Source organism: Onychostruthus taczanowskii, unplaced genomic scaffold (genome assembly GCF_017590055.1).
Source record: "Onychostruthus taczanowskii isolate IOZ18803 unplaced genomic scaffold, ASM1759005v1 scaffold47, whole genome shotgun sequence".
Classification (NCBI taxonomy): domain Eukaryota; kingdom Metazoa; phylum Chordata; class Aves; order Passeriformes; family Passeridae; genus Onychostruthus; species Onychostruthus taczanowskii.
Window position 1 is genome coordinate 259037 of NW_024502236.1, and position 23409 is coordinate 282445.

Consider the following 23409-nt stretch of genomic DNA (forward strand, 5'->3'; position numbering starts at 1 on the left):
TTCTAACATCCTGGATACATCTTAAGCTGATTTTTATTCCCAGTGACACTGTAGAATCACAGAATGGTTTGAGTTGGAGGGACCTTAAAGACCATTTAGTTCCATCCCCCTGCCATGGGCAGGGGCACCTTCCAATACATCAGATTGCTTAAAATCCCATCTAGCCTGGCCTTGAACATTTCCAGGGATGGGACATCCACAGCTTCTCGGGCCAACCTGTGCCAGGGCCTCACCACCCTCAGAGTAAAGATTTCTTTCTAACATTGAATCTAAACCTACTTTCTTTCTTTTTTTTCTAAACTTACTTTCTAAACCTACTTTCTTTCATTCCTCCTTATCACTACATGCTTTGAAGTCCCCTCTCCTGCCTTCATGAAGGCCCCCTTTAAACAATGGGGGGCTGCTATAAGGTCTCTTTGAAGTCTTCTCTGGACTCAAGAACCCCAAATCTCTCACCCTGGCCTCACAGAGAAGGTGCTCCAATCCTTTATCATCTTTATGGTCCTCTTCTATACCCACTCAAGCAGGTTGATGTGCATTTTGTGTTGGGCCCCAGAGCTGGATGCAGCACTGTGGGTGGGGACTCACCAGAGTAGAGCCGAGGGACAGAATGCTTTCCTCAACCTGCTGTCCATGGTGTTTTGGATACAGGATACACTGGGCTTCCTGGGCTCTGAGCACACATGGCTAGCTCATATTTGGTTTTTCACCCACCAGGACACTCACATTCTTATCCCAGGGCTTCTCTCAGTCCATTCATTGCCTACCCTGTACTGATTTTGGGATTGCCCCAGCCCCGGTGCAGGAGCCCACACATGGCCCTGTTGAACTTAAACCTGTGGTTTTCCCAGGCCTGCCTCTCAATCCTGTCCAGGTCCCTCTGAATGACATCCCAGCCCTGTAGAGTATCAATCACACCACTGACCTTGGCATCACCTAACTGAGATGGCTCTCATTCCTGCTGTCCATGTCCTCAATAAAGATGTCGAAAAATACCAGTTCATGTATTCCCTAGATTCCATCATCTCTACTACAGTGTGTGGGAAGCCTGTTTCCTTCCTTAAAACTGTCCAGTTAATAGGATTACCCCCCTCAGTTGTAGTCAGGACTCTTCGGAGAAGTTTAATGATATTACCAGAAAAAAGGTCAAGACTTAAGTGTGGAAAAAAAGCCCTTGACATAGACACCCTTTTGTCATGACTGAGAACATTCTCACTAAGCCAACCTTCGGGCAAGTACCTCTGCTGGCCTGATTGTGCTAACCCAAATGTGTGCCATAAATTACTCTCTTGCAGATATGCTTTGTAAAAATGTAGTGTAAAAAATGGGAGTGAATTCTGCTCCTTCAATACATAATGAAATTTTTGTACTTAGCATTTCTTAATAATGAATGCCAAAGGTCCTCTTAATCACATTACCCACAGTGCTTATTTTTGTCATGCAGATTAGCAGAGGGTTAGTTTGGGGGATAAAGATGGCAAGGCAACTCTTGTTCAGAAAATCCATAACTGCTCTTTCAGAGTAAAAAAACTAGGGAGATGTCAGAGATGTGATTTTAAGATAGAAAGGGAGAAGAGGAAGAAGAACATCATAAAGTTGCTAATCTAGGCCAATGTTTAAGCTTGAGCACATCATTGTAGTTTATGACTTGGCTTAATGCCGTGATTTCGGGGCCTTCTGTAAGTTCACATCCTGTTGCTATCCTCTCTAATCACAGAGGAGCAAAGAGAACTAACTATGTGAATAAAGGAGAAAGAACCCTGAATATTCATTCAAATATTCCCCAGAATGGGATAAAACCCAGAAGTGGTTAGGTGTTGATACCAAAAATGAGGAGGAGAGGAGAGGAGAGGAGAGGAGAGGAGAGGAGAGGAGAGGCAGGGAGAGTGACAGAAATGAAGTAGAAGCATATCACCCTCCATGGGTCCCAGTGATGTCTCATTGTTCCCCTCCATCTGATCTTGAAGGTGAGGGTCCCCTGCTGAAAAGCATAGAATCCAATGCATTAATATATATTTGGGCAGGTGGGAACACACAGGTACCTCCCTGAGGGGGGCCGGTTAGACACTATCCCTTGCAAGACTGTGGATCTGTTGCATCATGTAGCATCATATGAAATGCTCTGGTGCAGGGTCTTGGGACTTCTTTGGGGGTTGTCATGATCCAGCATAACACAGAAGACCAGAGCAAACTAAGCCTCTGTGAATAAAATGGATTGGACCCAGGACAATTTTAAATATACCCAAAAAACATTATTAAAACCAAACAAGGTTAGATGTTGTTGCCAAAAAAACTTGATACATTTTATTTAATAGTAAAAGAGGCAAAGAGAAAGAAAGATGAAAGAAAGAAATAGAAAAAGAGTTGTGGAGGGAATGGCGGCACCAGAAGAGAGTGACAGGGGATAGGTAGAAACATATCACCCTTCTGGAGGTCCCAACGACATCTTGGTCTTCTCCTCCATCCCGTCTTTTTAGTGGTGGGGGTCACCCGCCATGGTGGTACCATAAAGTATAGAATCCCATGGATTAATATACATTTGGGCCAGGTGGGAATGCCCAGGTGCCTCTCCTAAGGGGGCTAGCTTTGACACTGTCCCTTCCAACACTGTGGATCTGTTGCATCATGTTGCAGTGCTCTGGTGCAGCGTCTGGGGACCCCTTTGGGGGAGCCTTTGATGGGCCATGACACCCCCTCAGCTGTCCTTCACATGGATGTGGCTTTTCCTGGAGTGAAGGGGCCCCTGGGCTCCTCTGCACAGTGGAGGATAGGCATGCACTGCCTCTCACCAGAGACTTTTTCTACATACACCCAAACCCCTCCTCGACCCCCCTTTGGTGGGGGTCTGTGCAAGCCTAGCAGCAAATAAGCCTGGGGCTATAGCTTCCACCCCTGAAGGTACTTGGCTGGGCCCTGCAGTAGATGATCTTCCAGATGCTTTGAACAATAGTGTCACTTTTCTTATATCTGTTCCATAGGAGGTTTAGCTCACAGTTCAGGGTTTCAGTCAGGAGGCCCATTCAGAATGGGCTTGGGTGGTCTTCTGTGCAGCCTTTGTTATATGCTTTTGCCATAGTAGACAAAACCATAAAATTTCAGTCTCTGACACATCCTTCCATCAGTGGCATGTCAGGTCTCTGGAAAGATGCTGCCTATGTGCATGAATTATTTTCTCAGCCCCCACAGTCATATGGCCTAAGCACAATTAAAAGCTGGATGCATAATGCACACTGAATACACAGCAGCACTCTGAGAATTAATATGTTTTTTTCCAGAACACATCACTGTGCTCTAAATTGTGATGTCAGTTACTGTCATCTAGTTCTGTTTTGTCAGAGAATCAGTGAAATCTCCTGTGCCAAAGTATTGCAGTAGTAGCAGGTGGGAGGTAACCTGTAACTTCAGTGCGCTGCCCATCATGTTCTCTGTCATTAGTTCCTTGCTACAACTCCTTGTAAATTTTGTTTTCCTGCTGCCTTAAAGCTTGGATTCAATTTAAACATCAATGGACATTGTCTGATGAGAAGATAATATAAACTGAAGAGGCAATTTTAGGCTGACAGTTACATTGGTTGGAGTACATTTCTTGGGACTTAAATTTCAGCTTAGTTTTTAAAGTAAAACAGTGGAGTGAGATAAAGACCGTGATTCTGACTATTTATTTTCAGGTCTCTGCTTTGAATTGCTGCCTAACCGTGCCCCCAGTGAAGCCAAAAAGCAGGCAAAACAATTTCTCAAATTCCACAAAAGAATTTAAAGTTACAGCACCCCATTAGCTTCCCAAAAGATGAGTCTCCATTCTTTTGGGCTGTTATTGAGCCCAGAATCTCTTAGAGATAAATGATTTTGCTGACAATGACTTGATCTGTTTTTACCATAACTGATGTCCTGCTGTTTTGAGATACACTCTAGGGTTTGGGGTGAAAAGGAAAATTAAAACTTGGCAACAAAATCCCATACATTGAGTTGTTCTGGAGTGCAGGTTTCAGCCTGCTGGGTAATCCTACAACCCTGTATAGAACTGAGAGGTATTACATTTTGAGGCCTGGGACTTGTAAAAGTCTCCTTTGAGCCCAGGTTTGTGTGGGTTGTTTTTTTTTAAAAGGCACAGGCTCAGCCAGGTACCCTTAGGCACCACTAGCACTTTCCAGTCCACTCATCAAGAGACTGATTAGCAATGTCTGGTGTGGTGTGTGGAAAAACTGGGAAGTCTGAGACAGGAGGTGAGTGCTGGAGGCTCAACTTGCAAACATGAGACACAGCAGGTCTTATTTCTCATGCCTTTGGTATTGATCTTGGTAAAATTTCAGTTGTCCATGTGGACTCTGAGCTTTAAAAAAAATTATCTTGACGATTTTTATTAAATGGTGTGAAAGTGTGTGTTTTATTGAGAAGGGAAGGAAAGGAAATGCACATTGTGAGTAATTGCTTATAGATTTCTTATCATGCTAATGCTGCACATAAATAGTCACCTATTTGTGTGCACTTCATTCAGTGGGAGCAATTGTTCCTATATAATATGTATTATCTGAGGAGATTGCTGTCTAGGTGTGAAATGAGTGATGCCTACAGAAGACAGAAAGGTTTCAGATCTCATGGACAGCAAGTTAACCCACTCCCTGACTATTGAAATACTACTGCTCTGTGTTATAGGAAGAGGAGGCTTCTCACATTGAAAAGAAAGAAAGAAATTACACTGAAAGATCTCCTACATTATTTTTCTGACAGTGTTGTACTTGAGATACATATTCAATTCTTGGAAGTGTTTCTACAACCCCTGTTTCTGGACAAATAGCTGGACTAGCACAAATTATGTGTAATTTTTGATCTGCCCTACTCAGGCCAGTGATGCAGTTTGAATAAATTAAAAGCTTTTGTGGTGCCAAAAAAGGTGGCATGGTTCAATTGGAATGAGTTCAAGGTGTGAAATTTACACCCTTGGACAAAAAGAGTAGAATCTGTTTTCTTTCTGTCTGAAATGAAAAAGGGTTGGTGTGTTTACCCATGGAGATCTCCACTTCCCTTGCTGGTTAATGTGTTCCTTCACAGCAGAGTTGTGAGAGCTTGGCACAGTGTTCAGACACACAAGTACTGTCTTTTTTTAATTTAATAACAGGATCCTAACTTCATAAAATGTTGTAATAGCCTTTTTTTTAGAGATAAAAGGAGGAGAGAAATGTAAAAATACAACTCCTGTAGCTGCAGTGCTTGGCTGCTGTTAAGCTGTGGGACAAGGGAGGAAAATAGCAAAGTCACACTCTTTATTTTATTCATTAGGTCATGAGAGAGTGGGAAGAGGCAGAACGCCAAGCAAAGAGCTTGCCAAAGGCCGACAAGAAAGCTGTCATCCAGGTAAAGGACAACGCAACCACAACCTTACCATCTAGAGCCCCAGTTAAGATGCAAGGGGTGCTGGGTGTGATGTAATTTAATAATCTACTTTATGGAGATTTCATGTTATTCTCTACTCTTTTATTCCTGTCTGTGCTGATGTCTTTTCTGTTTCTGTTGTGATTGATGGTTTTTTCAGCATTTCCAGGAGAAAGTGGAATCACTGGAACAAGAAGCAGCAAATGAAAGACAGCAGCTTGTGGAGACTCACATGGCACGAGTGGAAGCCATGCTGAATGACCGTCGACGCATTGCTCTGGAGAACTACATCACAGCCTTGCAGACTGTCCCGCCCAGGGTGAGTGTGATACCATAAGCTCTGCCAGCTGTGTCAAAATCATTGTAGTTGTTCTGGGGGAAATGTAGATGTGCCCAGGTGCAGTCTAGCTTTGGAGCCAGGAGCTCACTGTGCAAGAGCTGTGACAGCAGTCAGACAGTTTGCCTAAATGCATACACAAGCTCCCCATGTGAATACCTGTTGATGGATCGATGCATAATAAAGATACTTAAGCAAATAACGTGGAAATTATTTGGCTGTCAGAAATTATAGCGGTTCACAGATCCTGCAGGAGGATGGTGTTCCTCCAAGTAATGCACATTAGGATACTTCATCATGACCACACGGAGCTTAAAAATAGGATGGTTGTGATTTTTTGTTTTGTTTGTTGAACTGTTGAAGTGTTTGGTGAAGGATCTTGTGAGGATTGTTGGATGGCATGAAGTTAGCACACTGGCAATTTGAAGTTGTCTGCTTTTGATTGATGTAAACATGTACATTCAGAATGCAGATTGAGTGGAATGTAATGACTGTATATCTCTGATACTTGTTTCAATACCACAATAGCTGGTCAGTGACCTCCAGAGGAAGAGAATTTGCAAAAAGACTGGGGGAAAGCAGTTTTATGTATCTCTGGCCTCTTGAGCACTTCCTAGATGGAAAAAACATTGTTACACTGCTGAGTCTTTCAGTGAATTTGACCTTATAGGGAATTATACCAATATGGCTAACATGATTACATATTTTCAGTAAATTTCCTTCTGAGGAGAAACCTGCATATTTGATGACCATGGAAAAGTGATCATTGTCTTAGTTCTTTATCATTGTCATCATAATTGAACTTTTTTCTCCACCCCGTAGTACAAAACTCTCTTGCTTTTACCATGTCTGTCAAGTAAAAATTAAAATCTTTCACTTAGGTAAAAGTGTTGAGGAGTGACTTCAGGATAGTTGTGTGAAGAGTTTCCATGTATTTTGCAGTAGTAATTTGTGGAAAATGAAACTAGTTGATGTTAAATTAGAGGATGTTACTTGGCCTGAGTGTGAGTTGCGTGTTATAACCTTTTACCACAGTGAGGTCGGTGAAAGGCTTGAACTCATTAGGGGACAGATTAGTGAGTTATAAGCTGGGACGTGGCTTCTTTTAAGTAGCTGGAGTCTGTGGCTCAGAGCTGAGGTAAGTATATGGACTGGCTGCGAGTCGTGTTTGCTTTCTTGCATTGTGGGTTTGGGTAGTTCACCAAAGATAGGGTTCCACATTTGGCTTTGGAGCCAAGCTTTCCTGCTTTGAAGTTCAGCCGTGTACAAATGTAATCCTGTCTGAAAAGTACCCCAGTAAAATTATTTGATTTCAAGCTGTGTGTGTGTCAGGCTGGAAGCTTGGTTCTTCAGGTATCTCTGGTTGTTGAAGGGTGTGATGGGGGCCACACATCACAGCAGAAAGGTGTCTACAGCTGACAAAATGTGGAATGCAGAGGACATTTTGGACAAGTGAACTTCAGCTGCAGAACTCTCTAAGGGAAAAAATGGTTAAGTGACTCTGGGACCAGAAGAACTTTCATTTTGTGCTTGTGTAGCTTGTAGTCAGCTCCCAGGATGTTTAAACTACTGATACATTTCCTGTGTCAGGAGGAGAGCACCAGGCCTGAAAGGCGATATTAGTCCAGTAAAAATAAGTTTTGAAGGTACTGTTTGAAAGACTGAAGTGCATCCTATATTGAGTATATGTCCTATATATGTCCTACAAAAGCTAATAATTCTGAAAGGAACAGGCAGCAAGCATGGAGGTAACATTAGCTGAAAGTGCTACCAGACAGGGACTCATCTCAAAATAACAGGGGTGAACAGTTTAAAAAATAACATCTTTAAACAAGTCCTTGTTCAGTTTTGTAGATGGTCTTGTCCTTGCCTCAGCATTTTTTGGTTGTGTGCTCTGTAGCTGATGACAGTTGAGGTGCTGAACTGCTGATCAGGTGCATGCCAAAGCACTTGAAAACACTGACCTTGAATTCAGCAGGATGATTTGTCTAGTGGTATTGAAAGAGAGGAGGAGGTTTTGAAGGAACTTAGGAATTAACATGTATGATCTTTGGAAGGAGGGTCAAATATCCCAGAAGATATTTAGGGGGTTCCTTAGGACATTTTCTTAGGCCATGAAGGGCCTTCAGGGAAAAGGACTCAATAGTGACTTCTCATTTTGTGTCAGTAATTGGTGTTGAGAGTCCTTCCCTCAGATCATCATCATCCAGTGGCCATTCGGTTTTGGTTGTGTGTTTCTTGCTTCTTGTGGTAGGAGCAACAGCTATTGGTTGAGGCTCGCTGTCTGGTAAAGCTACGGGCTTAAGTTTACTGTCTGATTTAGCTACAGCCTGAGTAGCTGGGGTGTTAGGTGCAGCCTGAGTGACTGGGGTAGCTGCTGATTTGTCTCCCTGCCCCATTGCCTCTATCTGCTGCCCTACACTATCTAGCAGTGTGCAATAAGCATATGCCAGGGCCCAGCTAACTGCAATGGGCAGTTTAACTCCTTAAAATCATCATGGCACTTCTCTTTCAAGTATTTCCCCACCCCAGCTGGGTTCGGTATTTGTTCACGTGGCAAGTGCCAGGCTGTAGGGTCAGAAAATTCTTTCAAAGTTTGGCCCATATCCTTCTATTTCCCACACCACTCAGGATTTTCCACACCTGGGTCTATTTCTGGATCAGGGATCTCATCAGCTCCTTTGGACATCTCAGCCCACATTCTAGACAAACTGCAGATCATATAAAGAAAGCTTACCAGATTAAATACCAGGACGGTGGTATCTTTAACATCCAAGGGAAATGGAGCATTGTCAAAAAGTGACGTAACAGATTCAAAGGACAAGGAAAGGAAAGGAAAGGAAAGGAGAGGAAAGGAAAGGAAAGGAAAGGAAGGGAAAGGAAAGGAAAGGAAAGGAAAAGGAAAAGGAAAAGGAAAAGGAAAAGGAAAAGGAAAAGGAAAAGGAAAAGGAAAAGGAAAAGGAAAGGCTAATCCCCTGCTCCTCCTCTAACAAGCTGGGTGCAATTACTAATAAATCCCCAAAACTACTAGGCACTAGGAACTGGAATTAGGACGCAGGGTAGGACGAAGAAACTGTAAACCATACATATCTTGAACAGACTCCAGTACTTTTGTAAACTCCCCATAAATCATTATCACCAAGCCCAGCACAATAGCTATTCTAATCTGTGCCTCTCTACCGTAAAAACTATGTGTTAATGACAATACTGGAGCTATCTCTGGATAAGAAAATAAGCCTGGGGACCAGAAAGGTATGAAAACCTCAAAAATGTCTAGAGACCAGAAATGCATGAATGAAATGCATGTCTCTCACCCAGAGAGACATCATGAATTCAAGCAACATGGCTACTGACTGCTTTATCCCAATACAAAGTACAACCAAAATACAATCAGTACAGGTTTTTTTCCAGTTTCTCAAGCCGCACATTGGGCGCCAAAAATTGTATTTGTCCTGGTTTAGGACAAATTTGGGAGAAAACTTGCAAAGGGGTTCCTCTTCAAGTGTCCCCTCCCCCAACTGGTTCAGGAAAAGATTTCCTTGGAAGAAAGTGGAAAAAACCTGTTTATTTAACAGGCAAAGCGTTCACCAACACAAAAAAATGAACAGTATTAAACAATAAAACCTCTTGCCACTCCAAAAGAGATGACGGCACAGTCCAGGAGCAGGAATGTGTAGGAGTGAGTTCAGTGTCTGAAAAGAAATTGTGCATTTCTTCTCTCCCCTTCCCCATTCACTCTCAGAACCAATCTTAAAGGTGCAAAACTTATTTCTGGGCTAAACAGATGAATGGGGATACAATTCAGCATCATAAAATCACCTCAGGACAGGCATGTAGAAAAAAAATTAGGGAGGCCAAAGCTAAGTTACAACTTAATTTGGCAACTTTTGTGAAAGATAATAAAAAATGTTTTTACAAATATATTAACGGCAAAAGGAAGGGTAAAAACATCCTCAATTCTCCATTGGGTGTGGGAGGGAATTTAGTGACTGCAGATGGAAAGAAGGCGGAGGTGTTTAACGCCTTCTTTGCCTCAGTCTTCAGTGGAAAGACAGCTTGTCCTCAGGACAACTATCCTCCTGGGCTGGTAGATGGGTCAGGGAGCAGAATGATTCCCCTGTTATCCAGGCAGGGAACTGCTGAGCTGCTTCCATGTTCATAAATCATGGGGATCAGATGTGATCCATCCCAGGGTGATGAGGGAGCTGGGGTTGTTGAGCCTGGAGAAAAGGAGACTCAGAGGTGACCTTATTGCTTTCTACAGTTTCCTGAAAGGTGGTTGCAGTCAGGTGGGGGTTGGTCTCTTTTTCCAGGCAGCAACTGACAGAACGAGAGGACACAGTCTTTAGCTGAGCTAAGGGAAATTTAGGCTGGATGTTAGGAAAAAGTTTTTTTACAGGAAGAGTGGTAAAGTACTGGAATGGTCTGCCTGGGGAGGTGGTGGAGTCACCATCCCTGGATGTGTTTAATAAAAGATTGGCTGGGGCACTTGGTGCCATGGGTTAGTTGAGGTGGGGTTAGGGCATGGGTTGGACTCGATGATCTTCAAGATCTCTTCCAACCTTGTGATTCTGTGAGGGTGAAATCTGGGGAGCGATTGATGATAGCTGAATGACCTAATGAGTTAATCCAGTCTACTAACTGCTTTGTAGGATAGGGAGCCAGAAGTTTGAATACACTATGAATCCAAACTTCAGCTGCGTAGCCAAAGAGAAAATGGGCTTAATGGAAAATGCAACTTTGATACCCTAGCTGTATTTCATTCTGGCAGTTTCCTAGTAAATTAAAAGTGCATTTGATGCAGTTGTGTTATCTTTGTGAGAGTAATTCATAACCCTACTGATAACTTGTTAAGTATTATTAGAAAAATAGTGGGAGTGGGGGGTTCTGGAGTTCTCAAATTATTTTTAAGAAACCCCTTCACTGCCTACTTCAAGTTACATGCTATTAGTATGTTTACTGCAAAAATGGATTCTAAATATTTTAAGTGATGGAGTCTCTTTCTCTAAAGCTGTGAGGAAGAATTTGGATTTAAATTTAAAAAATAAATTAGACTTTTTTATGGAAGTGCTGCATGCAGTTAGGAGGGTTAAAATTCCATGAATCCTTTGTGAATAGCTCCTGTATAGGATCCAAAACTAACTGCAGGTTTTTTTCATGTGTTACATGGATGATTGCCCAGTGCAGTGTCAGAGGTGTGCCTCTGAGTACCACTCAGGGCAGCAGGGGAGAGAGGGAGCACACAGAGGTGAAATTGGATAGTTTCAAGGTGTACAAGAAAATAAAATTAAGCAAAACCAAATATTTGTACTCCTGTTCTCAGAAGCACTGTCATGCAGGCCAGAAATTCAAAATTTGATCCTCTTTCTTGATTCCTGATGCAGCTTAGCTGTGCTGCTGTACTTTGCTGCCTTTGAAAATGGGGTGCAGCTGTTCAGTATCCAGTGTCAAAATAGTATATTGTTTCATCATCCTTGGTGGGCTTACTACAGGAAAGGAGGATTAGTGGCAGCTGGAAGCAATATGCCTCTAGTTTTTAAAACATTTGGAAATTTTCCCCTTAATTTTGTACATTAAATAGGAGAATTCAAATTCATCATTCTCTGTGAGCAGATTGATTCTGTAATTTGCTTGTATTTCCTCTTTCATGTGCATGTCAAATTTTTTATGTATTTATGTATTCCTTTCTAATCTTTGATGGTAAGAGAGGCACATTATCTGTGAGAAGGTGGTGGTGGGTGACAAAGACAAGCAGAAAAGAAAATTGAAATAAAGGGTTTCAGAGGAGGGAAACATCCAGGAAAACTTTGAAAGGTAATTAATTAATCTCTTTATTTTGCACATAAAGTAATCATATAATCCTTAAAATCAGTTTAAAATGCTTCTCCTCTAATTCAGCACTATTTTACTGAAATAGAAATTCTTGCTTAGAAGAGTGGGTTCATTAAGATCAACCCTGTAATGTACATTAATCCATCTGATTTTTTTTCCATGTTTTCTTTTCCTTCAGAATTTACTCTGGTACCTTTTATGCTTGGGAGCAGTGCCTGTTGACAGAGCACAGGGCAGGTTGAAACTAGTCCGGTTTGGCTGTTTGGACAGGGAAGAGGAATCTGCAGGGGGGCCCATGCTCAGTGTCTCAAAGTTTGGGAAGCTCAGAGCATTTCCTGCGTCCAAGGAGGTTGCTGTGGAAATATGCAGTTGGAGGCAGGCCAAAGTGTTGCTGCTGAATTGGTGATAAAAATCCTCCTGTGCAGCAGGAAGCAACAGTCCAGCTCTAATACTCCACCCTTTAGCTCTGCTTCTCCAAACCCATTAATTTCCAGCTGTGGAATTCTTCACATGTATTTAAATTTGAAGGTTTTTTGTGAAATGGCATGGATTTCAGCTCTGTTTTTGTACAAAGTCAGATTTCAAGAAATGTGGACAGCTAATTCCATTTTCCAGAGTGTCATTTTAAACCCTGGCAGGTTTGTTATATCTAGAATTAAGAGTTTTAAAATAGTGAGCAGAAACAAAATTTGTCTTAATTTGTCAAAGTTCAGTAAGTAGAAATACTGAAAAACAAATAATGAGATTGAATCAAATAGTTTTCATTTTATTTGGTTGCCAGAGGAGTCCTTGAGAGGGGAGGCAAATGTAAGTCTTGGGCACCATTATAGCAATGTGATTTTGATGTGTGAGATAAAATGTTTTGTTACAAATTAGTAGAAATTATGAGAAGGCATCTTTAACTCTACAGAACAGGTATGTGGATGGGGATTTATTTTTCTTGCCCATGAGTAAGTGTTTGCATTCATCCGGTTCAGCTTTTCTTTAATGTTTCTAAAATCAGCTATTTCTCCATGATGAAACATGACCTGCAAGTTAATAGTGTAGCAAGTGAAGTATGTACTGAATATGATACACAAGGTATTCAGAATAGTGAATGAAAAGAAGCAATTCTTGTGCATTGCAAGAGCAGTAATTGGAAGGGACTGATGATTGATTTTTCTCTAAAGACAAGGTAAAATAGCATTGTGAAAGTTTCCCCTCTGGTTTAGAGTAAATTTTGATCAAAGTGACAAGCCAGCTTAGAATTCCCCATGGAAATTCCATGGCACAACAGGAAGTTGTATTTTCAATACACAGACCTGCTTTATTATGGTTTTAGTGTGGCTTCTTTGTAGTAAGTATTTTGGATTTCCACAAGACTAGATTTTTTTTCCATGAGGAGAGATTTTAGCCATGCAAACTACATGTGATGTTTCCATTTTCCAAGCTCAATGAAACTGCACTGTTTCATCACTCCCTTAAAATCTGAAATAGCAGATTAGGATCAGTATAGAGATTATGGTGGGGGTACATCTACATGTTTATATATTTGTATTTATGTGTGTGTTTATATATAACTTGCTAGAAACTGGATTATGGGCATTTTAGATCTCATATACAAGACTACAGAATGACTCATCTTTCAAATAAGAGACAAGGCGTATTCTTTACAGTTCTAGGTAGAACATTAATTCTTAATGGTGCATTGTCACCCTAGGTAATCTGTGTAGCCCAGATACATTGTCTGTGAACCTGTCCTCAGGTATCAAATGCATGCAAGTCCCCAGGTATTCAGGAAAGCTATATAAAATAGTACTTCAACAGCATTCTCCAGCATAAATGGGATTTCAAACTAACAACTATAAAATACCCAAAGACATGAACACATCTGCTGGACAGTTACAATAGCTTGTAAGAAGGACTACAATCAATCTCAGCTGTAGATAAAAACAGGTGTTTGAATCAGCTGAGAAGGGGGAGCTTTGGAATGAGTTTGGTAGGAGCAAACAATGTTACAGTACGCATTTAAAATAGTTGGTCGGTTCACATCTTACTAGGTGTGTCTTTTTTGCTGCAATTGCCTGAATAGTGTGTGCCATGAGACTGTGGATTTAAGCTTCTTGCCAGCCAGCTTCTTGGAATACACAGTACGCATATTATTCCTAACTAATCAGCATAGCCCTAGCCTGTTACCTGGATGTGTCTTGGGGGCAAGAAAAGGTGAATTATCAGGAAAGGTAGCTAAATTTTCTGTCTTCAAAATTTTCTTGTTGTTATTAAACTTCCTGGTCTTCTAGCCTTCATTTCAATAGAGCTTTACAATTGACATTTCAGTTGTTTGGCCATTCCCACAAGGTTGTGAGGATTACTCACTTCCCAGCATTTATCTGTAGTTTCTTGCAACTTCATCTGAGAGTACTTGGCTTTGGTGACTTTAAGTTATTTTCCTAATGAATGTATTTTCAGCAATGGAGACACTAAGTTTAATTCTCTAGCAGGATATGGCTTCACATCTCTGTTTCTGTGTGACATATCTTCTTCAAATAACCTTTGGCTTGCTTTCCTCAGACAATTTTGAATCTGTTGCTTCTCTTAAACTGAAGAGATTCTGAAATCTTTGGACTCCGTTTCTTAGTATTCATCTCTTGTGTAAATGTTAAATCAGTTTAGGCTCTATATTTGTCCATGAATCTAAGTCTTCTTAAAACTTCACCTTCACCCACAGTGTTTCCTGCTTTGGAAGGCTCTGTACAGAGCTTCTGATACTTTTTTTATCACTTCCATACCTTCTTTCCTGTGTCACTCTCAGTGCCTAGACAGGCTCTTTACCACTTCTGTTCGTTCTTTAATCTGCTGCACAGTAAGGTCATCTTTCTATTCCTTCTCACTGCTCAGCAGCTTCAGGTAGGATGCACAAGCACAGCACCACAGGTGGGAATGGAGAGAAGGGGGACTGCATTGCCAGAACCCATATAATCTCAGAGTTAAAGATGGATGTCTTAGCTGGATACTGGAGATCACTTCCTGTTTTGGCACTGTATTATTGTGCAGATCAGGAAAGTACATAGGAATACATGTCTTATCCTTCAGTGCTCTGTCATCACGGTGTCTATTTTCAAGTTCCCTTCAGCTGCTGATCTTTTCTTTCTTTTTCTTTCTTTGTATTCAGTTACATGCCTGAAGGCATATATCCATTTGGTTTTACTAACTAATATTACTTGGAAAACACTTCATATTTTTGCAAAATCTGGCATGTAAGCTGAGAAACTTCAGAAAACTGAGAAAATTTCTTTTTCCTTATGGGTTTTCAGTCAGTTGTGTGTTCTGGATGTGTATGTTCTGTACCTTCTTTTCCTCTGTTTTCTCCTCTGGTGGAGTAGAAATAGTGACAGGGCAGGAACATTGTGAATTTTTTTTTCCTTAAGTTTTGCAGTCAAGTTTGGGATTGGTTATTCATAGAAACATAGAAATCTGAATACCCTTCTCAGGAACATTATCTACTGCCTACAACTACTATTTAATGGTGCATCCTGATGGATTTCAGTTGAGAGGATCTTCCTTATAGCAGTCAGAGTTGCCTTCAGAAAATAGCACCAAGGGCTGCTTGGGATACATTTCCAGTGCAAGAAATGAAAATGTGTCATTCTAAACAGATGTGGTTTTTGTTCTTTTTCTTTCCCTGTAGCCTCGTCATGTATTCAACATGCTGAAGAAGTACGTGCGTGCTGAGCAGAAAGACAGACAGCACACTCTCAAACACTTTGAACACGTCCGCATGGTAGACCCAAAGAAAGCTGCCCAAATCAGATCTCAGGTAATCCCCAGTGATGGTTAGTGAGGTTGTGATAGTTCATGACTATTGTGAAATTTCTGTCAACCTATTTTTTATAAAATACCCAACTCCTTTCCATGGACAGCTTTAAATGCAATCAAAACCAATCTGTTTTCTATCAGAAGATTAAGGCAAAGTGATAGAGTAATGTAGGTATGATTTTCTTTTCTGAGAAGAACTGAATACAGATTTTTTGTCTATCTGGACCATGAGTAAGTCATGGCCATGTTCTGAGGAGCCTTCCAGAGCATTAATGCTGAGAGCCTTTGTAAGTACTTTGGTAAATAATACCTCTGGGAAAACATCAGTATAAGATATAGCAACAACATGTGGTTGTGCTTTTCTCAGCTGAAGAGGCAGAACCAGAAGTGGTGCAGCCATCTGACTGTGACCAGCCTTTCTATAGTCATTGCAGAGGCATTTGTAATGTGTATAAATGTGATTACTGCAATGCACTCAAGTTTAATGTGTTCTTTTAAAACTGCAACGCACTCGAGTTTAATGTGTTCTTTTAAAACAGACACTGCCGTTCATGGTGTTAAACTGCTGAATGTTACTATAGTCCTCAATCCATATGTTTTGGAATATCTTTTATCTTGTCTTCATAAATCATAGAGGGCAAGAAAACACCCAAGATTGAAGATGTAGTTGGCTTTCAAAACATTTAAAACTGGAGTGACAATGGATAAGCTGTAAAAACAGTATGCTGGAATCTGTGGAATCTGCAGGCACTGTTCCAGCCACAGTTTTTTAATTGACTGACATCACTAAAAGAAAAATCAAAACCATGTACCTCCCTGGATGGCAGATTAGATTTTCAAACATCTCTTTCAGCCAAATGTGTACATTGAGATCATGCTGTCTTGAAATTGCTGGAGTGAGAAAGGCACATTTTTAAAAGTCTTCTGCAGTGACTGTTGTCTTTGCCTTGTCTTAAGCATCTATCATAACTTTTTTTTTTCCAAGTCTCATTGGATTATTTAATAACAAAAATCAGTGAAATTTTGCAGAGTGCAGGTTGTGTGGCAGCACTAGTGAAGAATAGAAACTGATATATAAATACAAGAAGTGTAGTCAGTGTATTGTCAAACATGTCATTGTAGGAATGAGTATTGATATAGCATCTCTGTGTCTAGAATTGGTCAGATGGCTGGGGAGATGTAGCCTGGGAGTTCTGTTTGTGAAATGTTTTTCAGTGGAAAATGGAAAACAAAATATTTTGCTTTGTTCAATAGCATAAATATTTAGATTTGAAGAAATCATGCTGCTGTTTCATTAAAATTGCTGTCTGCAACTCATTTTACTTGTTAGGCCTAATTATCTTGTCAGTCTTCTAAGATGCACCTCAATTTCTCCTTCTACTGAAGAAAGGTGATACTAGTGAAGAGTACCCTGGGGGAGCACATATCATATGATGTTGTAACTCAACCTGTAACAATGTGAGGGCACTTGAGGCACTAGAGCTGTAATCAAATGAGAGGATGCAGTAATGCTTCTGGGTGGAAATATTTTTGTTTGCAGCTGAAATGTTTGCAATTTGTAAATGTTACCTGTTTTTTCCTTTAGAGAGCAGTTTCTTTTCGCAGTATTTGGATTAGGAAATAAAAAAATAAATAAATACAAACACCTGAAACATTTTGATGCAGCAATCACTGTGCCTCACTTGGTTTACATGTTATGTGAAAACTTGAGAGTATGGGCAAATGTAAATGTTGCTGAAGGTATAATGAAGCTGTGGATTTCTGCCACAATAGCTGCTTGTATGCATGTTCTGCCCCACAGCAGATGTAAACCCCTACTTTAAATTACTGCACTTCCATGGGATTTCAGGTGGCTATGGAAGAGCATCTAGAATGGCATTTTTTAGCAGCTGTGGGAGAGAGATGAGTTTTGTAATAGGTTTGACAGTTTTGATACATAGAGTATATTGAAATCTTATACCTGCACAAGTGAAAACAGTCTTGCTTCCTGTAATCTATGAAATTTGTGATAATGTCAAATTATCCATACTATTCCCCTCCTTCGAATACTTTTGTTTCCATAGGTTATGACACATCTACGTGTGATATATGAACGCATGAACCAGTCTCTCTCCTTCCTCTACAATGTGCCTGCTGTTGCAGAGGAGATCCAGGATGAAGTTGGTATGCAAACTACTAATGTAGAAAAAGACATATATTTCTGTGATGAGGAATTACCACCAAAAGCAAAAATACATAATCTCACTTTTCCTGTTGATATACTACCTCAGCTGAAAAATAGAAGAGTAAACCTGGCAACATTCTTAAATTTTAAATTAAATTATAATGAACCCTTGGAAGACAAATCCTGTATAACACATGCAGTGGCATCATCATACTGCTCTAAATGTCTTCCCTGAAATATGTTAATTGACATTTGGAGCTTTCCATGCTATAGGGATGCAGCAATTGACTATGAGATTTAGGCAAACCCTATTCTTTGGATATTTAGTTTACCTGGTAAGTATTTACATGATACAGACCATTTGGAAATCCCACAACTAAAAAATTGGTTGCAGAACCAAGCATCTGAGAAAAGTGTAGGTATGAACTTGGCTGTATCCTAGTGGTTATTCATTTTAGTTCTTGGTTAGTTATCAAATTGATATCTCTGCTCCTCCCATTTTTTCCAGCATACAAGCTGGACTGTGGATGAATCTGATTGCAACAGACCTATGTTTGCCTCTTCCCTGAGAGCTGTAATGGCAGATAGCTGTGAGGGAGAATGGCCTTTCCTTCCATCCAAATTTCTGCCCTTGGCTGTGGCACTCCTGCAGCACAGAGATCTCCAGTACAGCACTCAGACTTTGCGGTTTGCTGCTATTGCAACAGGCAACTGCACTCAGTTTTGGCTATCACATTGCTAATGTTTGCCTTTAAGAAAAATAACATATGGTTAAATGTAAAGATCAGAGATGGGACACTCATTTTTGGAGCAGCTTTTTTGCACAAGTTGTGGCAGTAAGTGGCAGTTAATATATTAATTTCACTAATAACCAGGTTCAGCTGAATAAATAAGTCATCAATTTCTTCAAAATACAAGGGAGGGAGGCGTACCACTGCAGTAAGGATTAGGATGCATTTAAGACACAGGGAAGGATGGACAGGGAATAGTGGTGGATTCATTTGCCCAAAGCCTGAGTTATGATGGAGATGTGCTTCTACTTGAGAAGGCTGGAGATGAGATCAAGAAATAGTGGAAGGGTTTGGGAGGCAGCCAAAAGATAACTGGTTAGTAATTTGTTAGTAATGTGTTTCTATGCTCCACAATTATAAGGCACAATCAACAGTCTCAGTCTGTGGATGTAGAGTCATTCAGGGAGGAACAACATCTTACTGATAATTTGAAAGCATATAATTTCTGTAGAAAGAAGATGTCAGTACTCTGAGGTGTTTGAGATGCTCAGTTACTTTTCTTTTTGCACTGCTATCATTCCCTTGGGGTTTTTGCTTCAAATTTCAATTTCTTCTATTCTTAATATGTTAAGGCTTGTTGTTGAGGACATGCTTGTAAATTTTGTTCTCCTTTCTATGTACTGAAGTGGAACAAGAATTCCAGAATCTTTGAAGTGGCATGAGACCAAAAGTCTAGGAACTGCTGAGTGGTTTACAAGAATCTGACTCCTAATTTCAAATGTAATACTAATTTTTAGGGGCAATAAAGAGCCTCAAATTACTAAAGTATTATTTCCTATTAAGTTTACAGCAGCTAAGAAATCACAAATAAAATGTTTGTTACAGTCTCTTGAGCAGTTTTTCCTTACCTAGGATTTTTTTTCTTTTTGAGGTTTAGGCTGTGCTAAAAACTGTTCAATGCATTGCAAAGTTTAAAGCAATTAAAACAAAGTTCTCATAATTGGGAGTTAGTGAGCAGTGTTGTCTTTTCTGGGTAAAATATCAGATCTAGATAAAATAGTTTTCCATAATGCAATGTGCTTCAGTATCAGTGTTCTTGTTGATAATATTGTCTGTATTCTTCGTTTTACATGTTGATATTAATGAACGTTTGTGAAGCTCATTCTCATGTGTTCAAGAAGACAGTATCCTTCTAGCTTTGAGCCCTCTAGCTCTGATCAACCTGTTGCAATTTCTCTTCTAAAATTACTGAATTTCTTAGTCTCTGTACTCTTCCTAAACCCATGGGAAAGGACATCTATTACAGCTGTAAAATCTGTGGAGAAGTAAACTTCTAATAAAACTTCACTTTGTAGCATTCCCAAGAAATATTACAACTCTCATTAAAAAGACAGATGTTTGATTAAATACCTTTTGTTGGAATCGTTGACTTAGAAAGTCTGAGTCAGTAGAAAATTTGAAAAATAAACGAGGTAAGAACATCTCACACAGAGTGTCTGGCTAATAAATTACATATAGGCAGACACGGTTGAAAATAGTTTTAGTTAATTTTCTTTCTTGATTATAGTTTTAGTTTCTAGTTCCACTCTGCTGTAGAGCTCTTCATGAAAGGTTTTTACCTTGAGGAATGGATACTCTTTGCTTTAAATAACAGAGCTCTGTCAAAAGTAGTTTTTCCCTGAATCGAACATGTAGCTCTATAAGCAGCAATACAAATGATATCTAGTTTGCTATGAATTTGTCCCATGGGTTTAATTCTTCTTACATATAATGTGGTGCTGTTTTTCACTCTATTTTTCCTATTACTAAAAATATTATGACCTATTTTTGCACAGTTAATCAGATAAATCACAGTCCAGCTGTTGGACATTTGGAGTTTCCTTAAAATACAGACTATGTTTGAAGTTCCTACCTTAAAAGGCAGGCTTACAGCCATTGTTTTAATGTGCCAAATCCAAAATAAAAAATCTAGCTTCTATGCTTAAAACAGGCTTGTATGCCTTTCTTGTTATTTTCGTAGGTCCAGCAAAGATGGTGGTAGGAATTTAGGGTAAAATTTAACAGAGTTTTAGTCCTTACCTGCAGAGTTTTAGTCCATCACCAGCTGACGCCCACTGGCTTTAACAGTGGGTGTCATAGGAGCATATAGATAGTTGGAAGACTCACAGCACTCCAGAGGGTAGAAAACAGCACTTAAATTAAGTGAGGGCTTTCATCCTAAGCATTTGACCATTGTGTAATGTGCAAATGCCCCAGAAGGGTTTCAGGCGCTGTAATGCAGCAGCAAATTCCAGATGTGTGGGAAAGGATATTGCTGGCTGTCTGTTGTTCATGTTGGGGCAGAGGAAAACTAGCCAGTCTGAGAGTTGCAGAAAAAGGTCTCCTGAGCATGGTTGTCCTGAAAAAGCTTGGAAAGAATAAGCAGGTCATTTGGGTAGGAGATGGGCATTCTGGCTGCAGATGATTTCTCAAGGGACAATGATGTAAATGTGTTTAAAAAGAGGTTGCTCTCAGCAATTGATGTAGTTCTTGGTGATAAATGGAGTTTCTTATGAGCAGGAGTATGCCCCATGAATAGGAGAGTGGCACAAAAAGCAATCTGAGCAGATTATTTGCCTGCCTAGGTATTTTTCACCTTTTCTCTCTGATAAATCTCATATACTATTTAACATATATGGAAACCCAGAAAAAGCCATAGTAGGCTTTAAGCTAAATCAGTAGTTCCTTCGAGCACATCCTGCTTTAAATCCTTATTTGATTAGATTGCTTATCCATCTATTTAAAAGTCAATTTATTGCAGAGTGGCACAGCAGGCATAGCTTCTGAATCAGAAACTACATCAGAGCTTTGTGCATTAGTCATGTGGGTAGGCAGTGATCTGAATTTTTAATTCTGTGTTTCCAAATTGTGTCCTCAGCTTCAACTTTTCTAGCCCACCACTGAAGAAATATTAAGCACTGTAGCAGTACCACAGCAGTATTGTACCTAAGCTCAGAAACATTCAGTTATGAGCAATAAGTAAAAGAATATTATTTCAACTGTCCCTTGACAGATAAAATCAAACTATTGTTATTTTATTATTCTGTTCCACTCTCCCTGTCCTGTTGTTCTGCAGCATTTTTTGGGTGCCGCATGCATATTACTTGCCTACAAGAGAAGGCAAACCCAGGCTGACCCCAAATCACTGCCTGCTTTCAGATACACATATATAGTGTACTGTGGGTCAGGTGCTATTTTAAACATTTGTATGCTCCAAGTTAGCATGACAAAATTTGAAACGAGACATTTGCCTCTTGACATTTGCCGTGCAAGTTCCTTTGAAGATTTTTGTAAGTGTTTTTAGAAGCAGCTGCAGACTCAAACTCAAGATGTCTGAAGACTTCCTTTCTTTTAACACTTCCTCTTTAATCGTTAGGCCCAATACCTATCTGAGTGGAGGGCAAAGTTAGTGCTGCCCTCAGCTGGTTCTGGTCTTTCAGCATTTATTAGACTAATTTTGGTTCTTTGTTTCTAGCTTGTAATTTTGACCTGTAGTCAATCCACAGCCTTTCTGCATTTCTTGCCATGAGATGAATTAGGATGCTGTTTCCAATCATTCTGTGGTATCCTTGTTAAGAGGTTTAATGATATTAGTTTCTTGCCGCAGGCTGACAGTTCAAAACTACAACCAGAGTGATCTGGGGACTGATAACTGCAAAACCAAAACATGCTCTTGGAGACTTTGCAAAAGAAAATTCTGTATCTTGTCTTGTTTGGTGCTACTTCTTTTGTGATTGTTCTCGTCATCCTCTCCCTTAAAATGCTATTTTGAATATGTAATTAGTAATGTCTGTCAGACTGCAATGGGACTTCTCAGTGTCTTTTTTTTCTGTAACTCTTCCTTGTTGTTCTGTCTTAAAATTTATCTGATGGGAAGAATTCCACCTTCAAAAATGTTGAAGATGTTGAAGCAAGACTTAGGATTTCTGAACCTTTATTTGAAGTTGGGTTGCACTATCAAGGTATCAGAATAATAAAGGGTAGTTGACTTACAGTGAGTGTGTCAAAAGCTTGTTTAACGGTTTACAAGAATATTGTAATGGGATTATAAAGAATGGTGTAGTCCATATCAAGTAAGAACAGTAATTACCTTGTAACTCCATTTGAGTGTGTTGGACTAGAAAATTCTTGAAATTGCTTTTTGTTTGTAGAGATGGAAGCTCTAGGCTGCTTAATAGGAGCCAGTTCTAGTCTTCCTCTAAAACTAGAGGCAAAAATGCTGGTAGCATCTGATTGATGCTATAATGTCATGCATCAGAGTGCTTATAACGCCTTATTTTTTTTTTTTTCTGGTAAAGTAAAACAATGTTTTTGAGGCATGGGTAAATGAATTAGCACTCCATGATTTATCTGCACTGAGACAGACCATGTTCAGTGAACTGGCATAGAGAAAAATAAAGAATAGCCACCAGTGGTGCTCATCATCAGGGCAGTTGGGTTTTGCACTAGTTTATGAATGTGCTTCATCCAGACAAGGTAAATAGAGTGAGCATTTGCAGTAGTTGCAAAAACCCATAGATGGGGAAAGTTGGACAGTTTCTGTTCAGTTTTATACTTTCTGCTATTCTGGAGATCAGTGGAATTGTCATTTTTGAATTGCCCCAGGCACTTGGCTAGTACTGTATAGGGGAGTGTTCAATATTGGATGCAACGAAACATTATCTTTGCCAAAGCAGAAGTATTGAATTTCCACCCTCATCTCTTTAAAACCAGCACGTTTTTCTGTGACAGCAAGTATTCCACTGAGAACTTTAAATGGTTTGTGGAAGTAGGACAATAGTATGTAGGTCTTACCTAAGGTTCTGTAAAACCTGCCTTCTAGTTTTAAATAGTCTGTTTGGTGTGTCTGGGCTGTGTCATACAAGCCCATGTTCCTGCTCTTCTGCTCTGCCCTTTGTGCCCATAAGTGTAATGCAATCGGAACAAGAAGTCAAAAGCAGCCTTCACAGAATGTGTATTGGCACAGGTATGCTGAAGTGACTTCCAGCACTAACTATGTCTGTGTTTTCTCCCCATAATTGATTTGACATATTTATGTGTATCCAGTAACCTCAGCTTTTCAAAGAAAAATTTGAATTTTCTGTGGTTATTTGCCTTTAGTATTCTCCCTTGAAGGCCTATAGCATTCAGTCAAAAAGGTG

At 40.0% G+C, this 23409-nt stretch overlaps 1 protein-coding gene across 2 annotated transcripts in view; it reads left to right on the top strand.

Moving 5' to 3' along the window:
- LOC121341331 (amyloid beta precursor protein) overlaps positions 1–23409 on the top strand; it is a 205889-nt gene that overhangs the window by 140035 nt on the left and 42445 nt on the right. For both annotated transcript variants that reach the window (XM_041414760.1, XM_041414761.1), the window contains 4 exons: positions 5278–5352; positions 5531–5689; positions 15207–15335; positions 17398–17497. In XM_041414760.1, the coding sequence (XP_041270694.1) occupies positions 5278–5352; positions 5531–5689; positions 15207–15335; positions 17398–17497 (463 nt within the window). The remainder of the gene's footprint in view (positions 1–5277; positions 5353–5530; positions 5690–15206; positions 15336–17397; positions 17498–23409) is intronic.